This window comes from Oryctolagus cuniculus, chromosome 9 (assembly GCF_964237555.1).
Source record: "Oryctolagus cuniculus chromosome 9, mOryCun1.1, whole genome shotgun sequence".
NCBI lineage: Eukaryota > Metazoa > Chordata > Mammalia > Lagomorpha > Leporidae > Oryctolagus > Oryctolagus cuniculus.
The window spans coordinates 125,306,223-125,321,222 of NC_091440.1; the positions used below are offsets into that span (position 1 = coordinate 125,306,223).

Genomic DNA, 15,000 nt, shown 5'->3' on the forward strand with positions numbered 1-15,000 from the left:
CGCTGTCCACGTACAACACGTCACGCACTCTGCTCAACTGCACATTTTATTGAACTCTGCTTCGAAGTGGCTGCAGAGGTCCGGTGGGCTCTGGTCAGGGCCAGCCCCTCAGAGACCCAGACGGGAGCGTCGTTTTCATTGGGGACATGGCTGCATTCTCACGCTGAGGTAGGTAAGGACGTGCTGTTAATCCAGAGGAGAAGTCCCTGAGAAGGGGTCGGGCCGTGCGAGCCTCCCGGACAGACCCCAACGAGGCAGCCCTCAGAACACCATCCGCGCCCGGGCTGGCCAGGTTGCGAACCTGCGGCCCCGGCTCAGGCCTCAGCCGGGGCCCACGTGACGCGCGCGTTCGCGTTGAGTGACGGGCGCAGGGTTGGGGGGCGGGCCTTGGCGGAAATCAACTTCCGGGGGCAGAGGTGTCGGACGCCGGGAGGTGTGAGGGCTGCCCCCGCTGGGGTGGCTGGGGCCGCGGTGTGCCCTGAGGGGCTGGGGTCGCGCCGGGCGTGGCGCCTCGGGGAGGTGTGCGTGTGCTGGGGGTGGCTCACCTGCCGCGGGGGGTGGTGAGCGGCGCGGCGGCGGCGGCGGCGGCGGCGAGCGGGAGCGGGGAGCAGGTAAATGGACGCTCGCCTTCCGGGCCTGGGGCTGGGGTCGGGGCCGCGCGGGGCGGGCGGGGGTCTGCGCAGCCCTCAGCGGCGGCGGCGGCCGGCCCGGGAGCCCGGGAGCCCGGGAGCCCGGGGGGCGCACGCCCGGCAGGAAGAGGCACCTGCACGTCGCCGACGCGAGTGCTTTCCACGGTCGTCTACGCACAAGTCCACGTGACCGTTGTGTCACCGCCGCGCCCACCGCACCCGAGACTTTGATCCCCGCCGCGGCGTCCCCGGACGCGCCGGGTTTTCGTTTGCCCCTTGCACGGCCGGGCACTCGCTCTGCGGCGGCCGCCCCCTAGGAAGCCACGTTAGCCCGTAGCGATCCGGAACACGCGTGGCCCCGAAAGTGGCCTTTCGGGGTTAAGGCAGGCGCCGGGGACGCTGCCCGGTGGCGAGGCGCCCTGCACCCCACAGGAAAGCTGTTTCCTCCACGTGTGCGCGTCGCCCGCCTCGGCCACGAGCCCTATTTTTGGCTCCCCTTTAAGGAGCAGCAGCTGCGGGGAGAGCAGCGCCCGGTGTTGATTTTGGTCGGATGACGTTGCCGCCGCCGCTCTCGCTCGCTTCCCTGGTGAGAGCCGGGGCGCAGCCTGGTTTCCTGGAGGGTGAAGTCTTGGCCGCCGCAGGACGTGACTCAGCGGCCCCTCACGGGTTCCAGCCCTCCGCTTTGTCCCGCGTCAGCCGTGCACACGCACGCACACAGGCCACCTTCCTCCCGGACGCGTGTGCGGGACGGGGCGTGACCCGTGGTGGGCTGGCGTTCACCTCCACCTGAGACAACCCCCTACCCCCTTCCAGAATACTTGGTTGGGAGGGTTTCAGACCGACGCACTGGCTGTGCTGCCAGCGCTTGCCTTCCACCGCGGTGTCTGCTGCGTTGGGGAGATGGGTTGTACCGTACCTGTAAGGGAAATGGGGCGTGGGGAAGGCCAGGTAGGGTGCACCTGCGTGGTGCCAGCTAACCAGCTAGGTTGTGTGGTAGCGAATTGCCCTGGTTACAAAGTTTGGGATCCGCTAGGTTGGCTAGGAAGTTGTTCTGTGGGCTGGGAAATCTTAGGATGAGCTGGTTTCCTAGTAACAGTATAAGCCTAATGGAATAAACATAAAGAAAACAAAGTGATGAAAGTTATTACTTGACCTCTTCGCTTTTATTAAGTGGAAAGATGCATCTTACTGGAGTGACTGGCTTAAAGATTTGAGACTTTTTTTTAAAATGATCTGCATACTTAGCAAATGAAAGTACTGCAGAAAGTCATCATATAGGGACTTTTCTTTTTTTTGATAGTAGTAATAAAAAGAAGAAAGATGGCTAACAGCTTGTCTGGCGCTTAAATGGATTTGCCTACCGAGAGCTATCTTGTGTCCTGTCTTAAAGAGTTGTAAAGTACAGGGAATCATTATGGGTAAAGAAGACTTGGTGTCTTGTCTTGGAAGTGGAATTCCACATGAGAATGGACTGGGGCTCATGTGTTGGTTTCCATTTGGTAGAACCCCAGGGAGTGTTTTGGTAAGCTTGTAATCCCAGTGCTGCCTGTTCAGCCTGTTCCTCGTGACTTTTCATTTTTCCTTAAAGCTCATCAAAATTTTCAATTTTCTGTGCAGACACTGACAGATCTCATTAAGGAAACTTTTTACCAATGTGTGTATTTCCTCTTACTTACCAATGATAATTCTTAGGTTTATAGTACTTTACTGATTTTTGGTCTTGCTGCTGTTCCTCCCTCAATACTGTACCTGGTAAACTGGATCTAGCTCATTTACAAGGATTTATGTTTTTCAGAAGCACATATATTGTTTGTTTTAATATTTAGGCTAATTAACATATAGCTTACAACACATAGATTCTTTTTTTTTTTTTTTTAAAGATTTATTTATTTACTTGAAAGAGTTACACAGACGCAGAGGAGGGAGAGAGAGGTCTTCCATCTGCTGGTTCACTGCCCCAGATGGCCACATCAGCTGGAGCTGTGCTGATCCAAAGCCAGGAGCCAGGAGCTTCTTCCAGTTCTCCCACGCGCATACAGGGGCCCAAGGACTTGGGCCATCCTCTACTGCTTTCCCAGGCCATAGCAGAGAGCTAGATTGGAAGTGGAACAGCCGGGTCTCAAAATGGTGCCCATATGGGATGCCAGCACTGCAGGCGGTGGCTTTACCTGATATGCCACAGCGCCGGCCCCAACACATAGATTGTTAATGTATTGTCACATAAACTCTAACATGTGCATGCGGTCATACAATCATGACCACCACCTTCTAGACAAAAATACTTTCCCATCATTCCCGAAAGTTCCCTCTCTCTACCCTCACCGATAGGTGCTGACAATCTCTGGTCCCTTGTGTGTCCCTGTAGCTTTGCCTTTTCTGGAATGTCCTGTGCTTGGAGCCATACAGTATGTTGTAGCCTGTTGTTGGCTGATTTCTTCACTGAACGCTTTTGTCACTCGTTGATGCACATACCAGTGTGATGTTCGTTTTTATTGCCAAGTAGTGTTTTATTGTGAAAATTTGATAGTATTTTTATCTGTTTGCTAATTGGCGGACATTTAGTTTGTTTCCGGTGTCTTGCATGTAGGAATGAAGCTGCTGTACTCATTCGTGTGCAGTTCTTTGTACATTGGTGCACAAGTGTTTGTGTAGACCTACTCCTTTCTCTTGGTTAACTACCTAGGAGTAGAAGCGGCAAGTGCATGTTCAGTTTTGTAAGAACCAAACTCTTGTTTAAGGTAGCTGTTTTCATTTTGCAGTCCCACTAATGGTGTTTAATGGTTGCAGTTATGCAGCATCTTGGTCAGCACATGTCATTTTATTTATATTATTAGCTGTTCTAATAGATAATTATAGATAAGTCATCTCCGTTTCAGTTTGAATGTTTCTGTTGACTAATGTGTTGAAATCTCTTCCTGTGCTGTCATTTGCCATCTGTGACTCCTCTTTGTTGAAGTGCCTATTCACATCTTTTATCCATTTTGTAATTTTTAAATATTAAGTTGTAAGAGTTTTATACAGTCTGGATACAAATCTTTTATCTATACATGTTCACAAATACTGTCTTTGAGTTTGTGGTTTGTCTTCATTTTTCAAAACAGTCTTCCTAAGAGTCCAAGTTTTCAGTTCCGAGGAAGTCCAGTTTATCAGTTTTTTGTTTTATAACTTGTGCTTTGTGTCCCAAAAAATTCTGTAGCCCAACTCAACATTGCGAAGGTTATTTGTTCTGTTTTTGTCTATAACTTTTGTATTGTTATGGATTTTTTATTTAGGTCTGTGATCATTTTGAGTTAACTTTTTATACCGCGAGGAGTGGATGAAGTTTCTCTCCCCAGCTCTGCCCTTGCTTCCTAATATGGATGCCAACTTCTCCTTATACTTGTTGAAAAGACAATTACTTTTTCTTTTAAGATATATTCATTTCTTATTTGTTTGAAAGGCAGAGTTAGAAGCAGAGACAGAGAGAGAGGTCTTCCATCCGCTAGTTCACTCCCCAAATGGCTACAACGGCTGGAGCTGGGCCCATTGGAAGTAGAACAGCTGGGACTTGAACTGGCACCCATATAGATGCCAGCCAGCACTGCAGGCAGTGGCTTTACCTGCTGTGCACAGTGCTGGCCTGAAAAGACAGTTTTTGCTGTTTTCCTTTGTGAATTTTTTTGGCACTTTTGCCAAAAATCAATTATGCATGTGTGACTCTATTTCTAGATCCTCTGTTCCAGCTTTTGTGTATGTCTCCTGTGGCCAGAATCACACAGTCTTTGTTACTGTAGCATCTAGTGTGTCTTTTTTTTAAGGATTTATTTATTTATTTGGAAGTCAGAGTTACACAGATAAGGAGAGGCAGAGATAAAGAGAGGTGTTGCATCTGCTGGTAAACGCCCCAGTTGCCTGCAATGGTCAGAGCTATGCCCATCCGAAACTGGAAACCAGGAGCTTCTTCTGGGTCTCTCACACAGGTGCATGGGCCCAAGGACTTAGGCCATCTTCTTCTGCTTTCCCAGGCCATAGCAAAGAGCTGGGTTGGAAGTGGAGCAGCTGGGTCTCGAACCGGTGCCCATGTGGGATGCCGGCATTGCAGGCGGCAGCTTTACCCGCTTTGCCTCAGCACCGGCCCCCTAGTGTGTCTTGAAATCCGTAATCAGGGTCCTCCAACTTGTGTTGTCTTTTAGATTGTTTCAGCTCCTTCCTTTTCCATGCAGTTTTTAGAACCAGCATATCTCTTTCTAAAGAAAAGCTTCGTGGGATGATTTATACTGCATTGCAATTATGGATTAATTTGGGATGATTGACATCTTAGCTGTTGTTTTTTAATTAATTAATAAAATACCTGTCTTCGTTTAAGTCTGATTTATCTTTTTTTTTAAGTTTTAATAAAAATTTTGCACTTAGGTTTGTATGTAATTGCTTCATGTTATTTGGTGCCATTATAAATGATATCTTTTAAAACACCTCAATTTCCAGTTGTTTCCATAAATAAATCAGTGTATATGTAAATATTGAATCTGAAACTAGCAGCTTTTGAAGACTAACTGGCATTTTCTGCATGGGCCAAGTCATATAGACACTAAGTCAGATTTTCCCATCTGTTTGCCTTTGCTTGCTTGTTTGTCTCATTGTGTTGGCTAGGACCTCTAGTTACATGGAATAGGACAAGTAAGAACGGACGTCCTTGTCCTGGTAGTCATCTCAGCAGAGAAGGCATGGTTTGCTACTGTGTTGTCAGCTGTATATTTTCTGCAGATACTTTTTTTTTTTTTCTGAACAGATAGAAGAAGAACTCCAGTTCCTCATTTGCTCAGATTTTCTTTCCTTTTAAAATTTTATTTCATAAATGAATATGGAATTGCTTTTTGGATTATAAGTTGATTATAATAGAGAATTTAAAAATAAATAATCCTATAAAGAAGAGTCTCCCTGTTTCCATTAACCTGAGATAGCTTGTACTAACATTTTCATGGTCTTTCTGTCAATGTTTTATACATACTTTATTAAATGAAAATTTAAATTTTGCTTTATGTTTCGCCCTTTTTCACTCAGCTTCACATTGTGAGTACTTATTATACCCCAGATTGTTTTGACAATCTGATTGTAATGCTTATAGACTAATGTAATATGGCTGTGCTATTGTGTAGTTACGTTATTTTTGCCAGATAGTAAAATTGTATTAAGTTTTCCTCATGGAAACTAATACTAATCTTTGTGCCTAACTCTGAGAATTTTCATTTCTAAAAAATTGGTTATCACTGAAGTTGTATGAAATTTTTTCAGGTTCTCAGTGCACATTGACTTTTTATTTCATTTGGTATATTTTTGTTGTTGTTTATTTATTTTTTTTTATTTTTTTTATTTTTTGACAGGCAGAGTGGACAGTGAGAGAGAGAGACAGAGAGAAAGGTCTTCCTTTTGCCGTTGGTTCACCCTCCAATGGCCGCCGCGGCCGGCGCGCTGCGGCCGGCGCACCGCGCTGATCCGATGGCAGGAGCCAGGAGCCAGGTGCTTTTCCTGGTCTCCCATGGGGTGCAGGGCCCAAGCACTTGGGCCATCCTCCACTGCACTCCCTGGCCACAGCAGAGAGCTGGCCTGGAAGAGGGGCAACCGGGACAGAATCCGGCGCCCCGACCGGGACTAGAACCCGGTGTGCCGGCGCCGCTAGGCGGAGGATTAGCCTAGTGAGCCGCGGCGCCGGCCTGTTGTTGTTTATTTTAAAGGTAGAAACAGAGGGAAATGGAAGGGGCTGGGGAGAGAGAGAGATCTCCCATTTATCGGTTCACTCCTCAAATACTGGCAGCAGCCAGAGCAGGACCAGATTGATGTCACAGTTGGGAACTCAGTCTGGTCTCCTACCTGGGTGACGGGAATCCAAGCACTGATGTCAGCACCCACTGCCTCCAGGGTGTGCATCTGCGGGAAGCTGGGATCAGGTGAGGAGGCAGTAGTCCAACCCAAGGAGACAAACGGGATATGGACGTGCCCAGTGGCATCTTAACCACCACACCAAATGCCCACCCCGTTTGGTGTTTCTGAAATTTGTTGTCTAGCTGTTTATTTTTACAAATTTGGTGTCACTATCAAGGTAGAATACTTGAAACTTTTTAAGGAATACTTGAATCCAGAAACTTGAAGTTTGTTAGAGATTACGTAGTTCAAAACATTTTTTTTTACAGGTTTAGGGTCTGGGATAATTAAATTACTTTTCTGTTCCCAGAAGTACTGTGTTACTGTGGCCTAGATGCATTCTCTATGATATGAGATACAATCCATACTCTTCTTTTTTTTTTTTTTTTTTGACAGGCAGAGTGGACAGTGAGAGAGAGAGACAGAGAGAAAGGTCTTCCTTTGCCATTGGTTCACCCTCCAATGGCCGCCGCGGCTGGCGCGCTGCGGCCGGCGCACCGTGCTGATCCGATGGCAGGAGCCAGGAGCCAGGTGCTTTTCCTGGTCTCCCATGGGGTGCAGGGCCCAAGCACTTGGGCCATCCTCCACTGCACTCCCTGGCCACAGCAGAGAGCTGGCCTGGAAGAGGGGCAACCGGGACAGAATCTGGCGCCCCGACCGGGACTAGAACCTGGTGTGCCGGCGCCGCTAGGCGGAGGATTAGCCTAGTGAGCCGCGGCGCCGGCCACAATCCATACTCTTCTGATGTGAACCGTGGAAGTCTTTTTGTCTGATATCATGCACAGTTCTTTTATGTATGTTGTTTTATTGAATTCCAACCACTGCTGTTTGGCAATGGCATTTTCCCCTTTTCATAGGCAAGAAAACAGTGTGCGACAAGTGAACAAACTCACGGGGGATTGTGTTAATAGTGAGCAGTAGAGCTGGAGTTTGAGCGCAAATATTCCTTAATCTGTGCTTTTGGTTGTAGACTATACTACCAGTATTAAATTCTTTTCAGTATTTTATATTTATTATGATTACTTTGATTCTGTATACTAATTTCAATGCTTAAAACTTACTAAGAAATAATGACATCACCATGAGAAGGCGTCATGTGAGCCCAAATTTGTGTCCTTTGAAGTCTTTTTTATTCCCCTTAGTTTCAATTTTTCTTGACCTGTATATGGTCTTTCTTCCCTGTCAAAGTTTCACTAAAAGATCAAAGGCTGTTGGCCATGTGGCATCGGATCTTACTTAAAGGATTAAGGACACGTTTATTGTCACTAACAGAGAATCCATTGATTTCAAACTTTTGAAATGAGAAAAATCTTTTTTATTAATGTTTAATAAATGAGGACCAGATATTATATTAGCTGCCTTCAAATATACCATGTTATAAATTTGGTAAAACAGTTTGTTTTCCTTAGAAGGCTGTACACATTTTGCTATTTGTAGCGAGCATTTCAACACAGAGTATGAAGAAAATAATAACTTAATTTGTGGAGTGTGGACTCACCGTTTGCTTGAGGTGCCGAAATGGTTGACTTTCGTCTGTCTGCGATCACCTATGGAAAGTGCCTTGATAATGGAGATGCTGGCCAGAAGGGCAGAGAGCAAGCGTGCTTTACTTTCGTGTTAGAAGAATTCAGAACTGCAACTGTAGTATAGACAGTGCTGCAGTATCACATGGGATCCACGTTTCACTGAAGGATGAGGGTTTACGTGAACACTATTGAGCTACAGGCTTAGAATCAATAACAGATAGTGATTAAAGATGAGATTAGTGCCACTTAATTATGAATTTGATAAAGAAAACTTAAAATGAGGTCATACCTTTTGTCAGTTTCCCCAGTTGAGTTTGAAAAAATAAGCCCATGAAAGCTCAGAGACATTAAATGGGCCACCCTGAGCCAGAAGAGAGGTTATAATAAACTCTCCTATTCCGCAAAGTTGAGAAAAGTGTTTAACCACTAGTGCTGGTTTTCATGAGAAATTTAGATGCTTTACTTTTTTTTTTTTTTAATTTAAGATTTAATTATTTGAGAGAGAGAGGAGGGAGAGAGAAAGAGGTCTTCCATCTGCTGGTTTACCGCTCAGATGGCCTCAACAGCCAGGGCTGAGCAGGCCAGAAGCCAGGAGCCAGAAGCTTCTTTCTAGGTTTTTCCCACGTGGATGCAGGGGCGGAAGCACTTGAGCCATTTGCTGCTGCCCTCTTAGGCCAACAGCAGGGAGCTGGATCAGAAGTGGAGCAGTATGCCACAACACTGCCCCCTAGATACTCTAAGTTTTGCCTGTAAGAAGAGATTTATTAATTTCTTTTTATTCATTCTGCCAGTTTCTGCCTTTTGATTGGATTGTTGAATCTGTTTACAGTTAATGTAATTACTCATAAGGTCCAGGGCTTTAGGCCTGCATTCTGTTGTTTGTTTTCAGTTATGCCCTTAGTGAGTTTGTTGTTCATTAATTTCTTTACCACTGCTTTCTCTGCCAGCTCTCCCCTTGTTACTTTTTTACTATAGATTTTTCTTTTGAGTTATGTTCTTAGCAGTTGCCCTGGGAATTACAAATAACATCTTGATTAGTAACAGCTTAGTTAGTTTGTTAAAGCTTCACTCCTGACAGCCCCATTCTTCTGTGCTGCTGTTACACACGGTCCAGTTCTTTACATTGATGCTCATCACTCCAAAATTAGAATTTTCACTCTATGCGGCTGTTACAGATGTATGCGCACCTGTTCTGTCTTTTCTGTTGACTTATGCCATCACCTTTACCAGTGCTTTGACCTGGTACTGCCGCTGGCCCTTTCATTTCAGCATGAGGGATTCCTAGGAGTGTTTCTCCTACATAAGATCTACTAGCAGTAAGTTTTCTCTCTCTCTCTCTCTCTCTCTCTCTCTCTCTCTCTCTGTGTGTGTGTGTGTGTGTGTGTGTGTGTTTATTGGAAAACTCTTAAAATTTTGTCCTCACATCAAGATTAGTTGTGCTGATTTTGGAATTGAGTTGTTTCTTTCAGGTTTTTGTTTTCTTCCTTTACCTCCCCAGGTGACTGCAATGGTTGAGGCTGGGTCTGGGCAGGCTGAAGCTAGGAGCCTGGAACTCTATCCAGGTCTCCCAGGTGGGTGCAAGAGCCCTGGCACTTGGGCCATTTTCTGCTGCTTTCCCAGGGGCATTAACAGGGAGCTGGATCTGAAGCTTAGCAGCTGCAACTGAAACCATTGCTCCAGTGTGGGATGTGACAAAGGAATTGCAATGAGTAGCTTAACTTGCTGAGCTGCAATAGTGACTAACCCTCCCCCCCCCCCCGCACCATGGTTATAATGAGAACTTAGATATCAAATCTTTTTTTCTTAATTTTATTTGAAAGGCAAAGTGAGAGAAGGACAGAGGGAGAGCTTCATCTGTTGATTCACTCCCCAAATCATTGCTTGCAACCAGAGCTGGGCCAAGCCAAAGCCAGGAGCCAGGAGCTTCTTCTGGATCACCCATGTGGTTACAGGGACCCAAGGACGTGGCCGTCTTTGGCTGCTCTCTCAGTTGCATTAGCAGGGGGCCGAATCTGAAGTGGATCAGTGGGACAGGAACTGGCGCTCACATGGGATATGGACACTGCAAGTGGCAGCTTAATGCTCTGCACTACAGCACTGCCCCAAGATGTCAGATTTTTTTTTTAAAGATTTATTTATTTATTTGAAAGAGTTACACAGAAGGAGAGGCAGAGAGAGACAGAGAGAGAGTGTTCTTCCATCCATTGGTTCACTCCTCAGTTGACTGCAACGGCCAGAGTTGCACCGATCTGAAGCCAAGAGCCAGGAGCTTCTTCCAGATCTCCCACGGAGGTGCAGGAGTCCAAGGATTTGGATTGTTTTCTGCTGCTTTCCCAGGCCATAGCAGAGAGCTGGATTGGGAGTGGAGCAGCTGGGACTCAAACCGGCGCCCATATGGGATGCTGGCACTGCAGGCGGTGGCCCCAAGATGTCAGATCTTAATGAGGATTTTTCAGCTAAGTTGCCTCTCTCTTGCTGCTTTTCCAGAAGTTTAGCTATGACATATCAAAGTGTGACTCTAACTTTTTCCATTTGGATTTTGTTGAGCTTCTTGGATGTGTAGATGAATGTCACTGGATTTGTGAAGTTTTCTTGCATTATTATTGAAGTGTTCTTTCTACCCTTACTTTTCTCTCCTTTTTTTTTGTACTCTTATTAACATATGCACAGGTATGCCTGAAAATTTCATGCAGATTTCTGATGTTCTCTTCATTTTTTTTTTTAAAAAGATTTATTTATTTATTTAAAGGCAGAATTCCAGAGAGGCTGAAGCGAAGGCAGAAGGAAAAGTCTTCCATCTGCTGGCTCAGTCCCCAAATGGCCGCAATGGCCAGAGCTGGGCCGATCTGAATCTAGAGGCAGGAGCTTCTATCAAGTCTCCCACACGGGTACAGGGGCCCAAGGACTTGGGCCATTTTCCACTGCTTTCCCAGGCCATTGCAGAGAGCTAGATCAGAAGTGGAGTAGCCAGGTCTCGAACTGGTGCTTATACGGGATGCTAGCAATGCAGGTAGTGGCTTTACCCTCCATGCCACAGTCCCAGCCCCATCTCTTCATTTGCTGAAAGATTTATTTATTTATTTGAAAGAGTGACACAGAAGGAAAAACAGAAGCGAAAAAGATTCTTCCGTCCACCAGTTCACTTCCAAAGTGGCCACAACAGCCTAGGACTGGGTTAGGCTGAAGCCAGGAGCCAGTAGCTCCATCTTGAGCCTCTCAGGAGGGTGGCAGGGGCCCAAGAACCTGGGCCATCCCATGCTGCTTTCCGAGGTGCATTCTCAGGGAGCTAGATCCGAAGAGCAGCAGCCAGGATATGCCAGTGGGAACTCCGATATTTGGTGCCAGTGTCGCAGGTGGCTGCTTAACCTGTGCCGCAGTGCTGGCTCTGTCAATTCATTTTTCTTCATTCTGTTTTCTTTTTGTTCCTCAGGATGAATACTCTTAACTGACCTACCTTCAAGGTCACTGATTCTTCTTTCCACACAAATGTGCTGTCAAATCCTTCCAGCGAAATTTTTAATTGAGTTATTGTGCATTTAAACTGGGATTTCTCTTTGTTACTTTTCAATGATTTCTGTCTTTTAACAGTCTGTACTTTGTAAGATTTTGTTATCGTACTTTATTAAGACATGATTTTCTTTAGCTCTTTGAGGCTTTGTGAGCATTTTTAGAGTATCTGTTTTTTTTTTTTTTTAAATTGATTATTTATTCATTTGAAAGGCAGAGTTGCAAGAGAGACAGTGGGAGATCTTCTACCTACTGGTACAGTCCCCAAATGGCCATGATGGCTGGAGCAGGGCCAGCTGGCAGCCAGGAGCTTGTTCCAGGTGTCCCACACGGGTGGCAGGGGCCCCAGCAGTTTGGTCATCTTCTCTGTTTTCCCAGGCTCATCAGCAGGGAGCTGGATCAGAAGCGGATGCCAAGCTGGCGCCGTGGCTCACTAGGCTAATCCTCCGCCTTGCGGCACTGTCACACCGGGTTCTAGTCCCAGTCGGGGTGCCGGATTCTGTCCCAGTTGCCCCTCTTCCAATCCAGCTCTCTGCTGTGGCCAGGGAGTGCAGTGGAGGATGGCCCAAGTGCTTGGGCCCTGCACCCCATGGGAGACCAGGAGAAGCACCTGGCTCCTGCCATCAGATCAGCGTGGTGCGCCAGCCGCAGCGCGCCGGCCACGGCGGCCATTGGAGGGTGAACCAACGGCAAAAGGAAGACCTTTCTCTCTGTCTCTCTCACTGTCCATTCTGCCTGTCAAAAAAAGAAAGAAAAAAAAAAAAAAAGCAGATGCCAGCAACAAAAGTGGCAGCTTAACCTGCTGTGCTACAGCCCGGCCCCCAGGGACAGTATCTAGAAACTCTGTTTCTTGTATGTCTCATGATTTTTGTTGTTGAAAACTAGGTATAATAAGCCGGCTCACTAGGCTAATCGTCTGCCTGTGGCGCTGGCACCCCGGGATCTAGTCCTGGTTGGGGCGCCGGTTCTGTCCCGGTTGCTCCTCTTCCAGGCCAGCTCTCTGCTGTGGCCCAGGAGTGTAGTGGAGAATGGCCCAAGTGCTTGGGCCCTGCACCCCATGGGAGGCCAGGAGAAGGACCTGGCTCCTGCCATCGGATCAGCGTGGTGCGCCGGCCGCAGCAGCCATTGAGGGGTGAACCAACAGCAAAGGAAGACCTTTCTCTCTGTCTCTCTCTCACTGTCCACTCTGCCTGTCCAAAACAAAACAGAACAGAACAGTAACATTGTAGTTACTCTGGAAGGCAGATTCCATCCCCTCCCTAGGGTCGGGCTGTTGCTGTTGCTGTTTTTTGCAACTTTTGTTGCTGTCTCTGTGTTTGGTGACTTTCCTGAACTCCATGTGAGCGCTCATTCTGTGTGGTACTGAAGTGTCTGCAGTGTTAGCTTAGTGGATACTCCTGTTTAGATAATTACTTCCTTAAATGCCTGGAACCAGGGTGTGTCCTAGCCTTTGCCAAGCGTCTCTGCGTGATGGGGCATGCCTTCAACACTTGGGCAGGTGGTTTACAACTCTGCGTTCACCTTCACTTTCTGCTTGTTCTGAGCCTGAAGATTGGAGCCCTCGCAGAGCCCTGGATGGGCGTACCGATTCTTGGCCTCCTAGGTGTTGAAGAAAACATTATCCCCCACTCTGGCTTGCCTAGTAGTGGATAGCGTGTTTCATAGGTTTTAAAGTTTAAGACTTGGGTGAGCCTTTTGCTCCAAGTGTTACTTTCACCCAGCAAATGTGGTGTTCAACAGCTGGCCTTGCTCTCGACCAGTGCCATCTGGGGAAAAGGTTACTGGCAGTGGGCAAGCTCTGAGTCATGTCAAATGGGGACAAGCACACATTTGGTGTTTTCCAGGGAACGGCCAGACAAGTCAGTAATGAGAGTTTCAGGGAATGGAGTTTTGTAGGAGTTCCAGTTTTGTAGTGTGTTTCAGATGCCTGCTAGGCTTCTCAATTTTGTCGTGGTTTTGAACTTGTTGGTATTCAAGATTATCATGGTGCCAGGGAGTGGGAAACAGGCATAGGAAAAGTTAAAATGCCAGAGAGTTTGCTGTTCTTAGCAAAGTTCAGCCACTTGTCTTGATTAGATGCTTCCTAGGTTTTTGCAAGACTTTGATTAGTCATATTTGGGATTATTACTTTCCAGTACTATGGAAGAAATTCACATGATTATTGCCTTCAAATAGTTTATAAGAAGGTAGGGTTAAAGTGTAGTTGTATTATGTAATATCTTTGTGGTCTTGCACTGCGAATGTATGTGACTTTCTGTGTTCTACTTGAGGACATAAATGTTCTGCAGATGTTGTGAACGATTGCTGGAGACACCTTTTCATGCCCACATTAGCCTCTGCTGTAGTGGACTTACTTATTCACTTGCAGTGAAGCATACTAGCATGTCTTTAAGTAAAGCCATTACATATTTCACCATCCAAAATTAGCAGTGCCTAGCACAGGAAATTTCAGATTTTCACACTTCATGGATTTAAAGATGTCAAGGACTTGGTTTATTTCACTGAATTTCCTGAAGGCCGTAGAATAGGTTTCTAGAAGTACAGCTAATCCTTCTGTGGTGTATACTCAGTATAAAATGCATGTGAATACACCAAACAAGGATGTTTACATGTAACTAGAGGAGTGCTTATATGCAAGTAAAGGAGCTCAGTAAATAAAGCTTGTAAATGTCATCGTTGTCACCCAAGAGGTAGCATTTTTGGGTTTGATTGCGTGTTTGTTCGGTGGAGGAACAGGGCCAGTTGGTGCTTCTGTAGGGCCCTGGCATTGTGACATACAAAGAATGCTGTGTCTGGTTTGCTGTTGGGAATTCTTTGGATTTTTATTGATAGCACAGATAGTTTACAAAATGATGAAGATGAAAAGTCTTTATTTTTTAAATAGATTTATTTATTTATTTGAAATTCAGAGCTATAGAGAGGGAGAGAGAGAGAGACTTTCCAACTGCTGGTTCACTCTGCAACAACCAGGAATGGACCGGGTCAAAACCAGGAGCCAGAAACTTCTGGGTCTCCATATGAGTGCAGGGGCCCAAATACTTGGGCTATCTTCTTCTGCTTTCCCAGGAGCATGAGCAGGGAGCGGAAGTGGAGCAGCCAGGACTTGATCTGGCACCCTTGTGGGATGCTGCTGCTACAGGCGTAGGCTTAATCTGCTGCACCACAGCGCCGCCCTGAAGATGAGAACTCTTTCAGTTGTTGCTTATATGATGTCAGAAAAGAAGATTGAAGGTGTGCCTCAGACATGTATTTTTTTCTTTTAAAATGCTGATTAATTATAGTCTGAATTGATTAGAGTGTATATGTGTTATAAGTCTTTTATAGATAGAATTATTACTCAGTTATTAGGTGTGGAGGTAAAAAAAATTACAGATGATTCATTCTAAAGGCAGGATCAAATGAAAAATGTGCTTAGCATCCCGGTACTTTTAATTCACAAA

The 15,000-nt window shown here is 46.2% G+C and overlaps 1 protein-coding gene across 24 annotated transcripts in view; it reads left to right on the plus strand.

Moving 5' to 3' along the window:
- Positions 1-378: 378 nt before the first annotated feature.
- Positions 379-15,000, plus strand: part of CCDC91 (coiled-coil domain containing 91) — a 344,415-nt gene continuing 329,793 nt past the window's right edge. For 8 of the 24 annotated variants that reach the window (XM_051850358.2, XM_051850365.2, XM_051850366.2 and 5 more), the window contains exon 1: positions 466-611. Coding sequence is in view for 1 of the 24 variants with exons in the window: in XM_070049577.1 (XP_069905678.1) it covers positions 9,561-9,624 (64 nt within the window). In the remaining 23 variants the exon portion in view is untranslated. Of the gene's footprint in view, positions 612-9,556; positions 9,625-15,000 lie in introns of those variants that run through there. The other 16 variants (XM_070049576.1, XM_070049573.1, XM_070049583.1 and 13 more) reach the window with 8 other exon arrangements.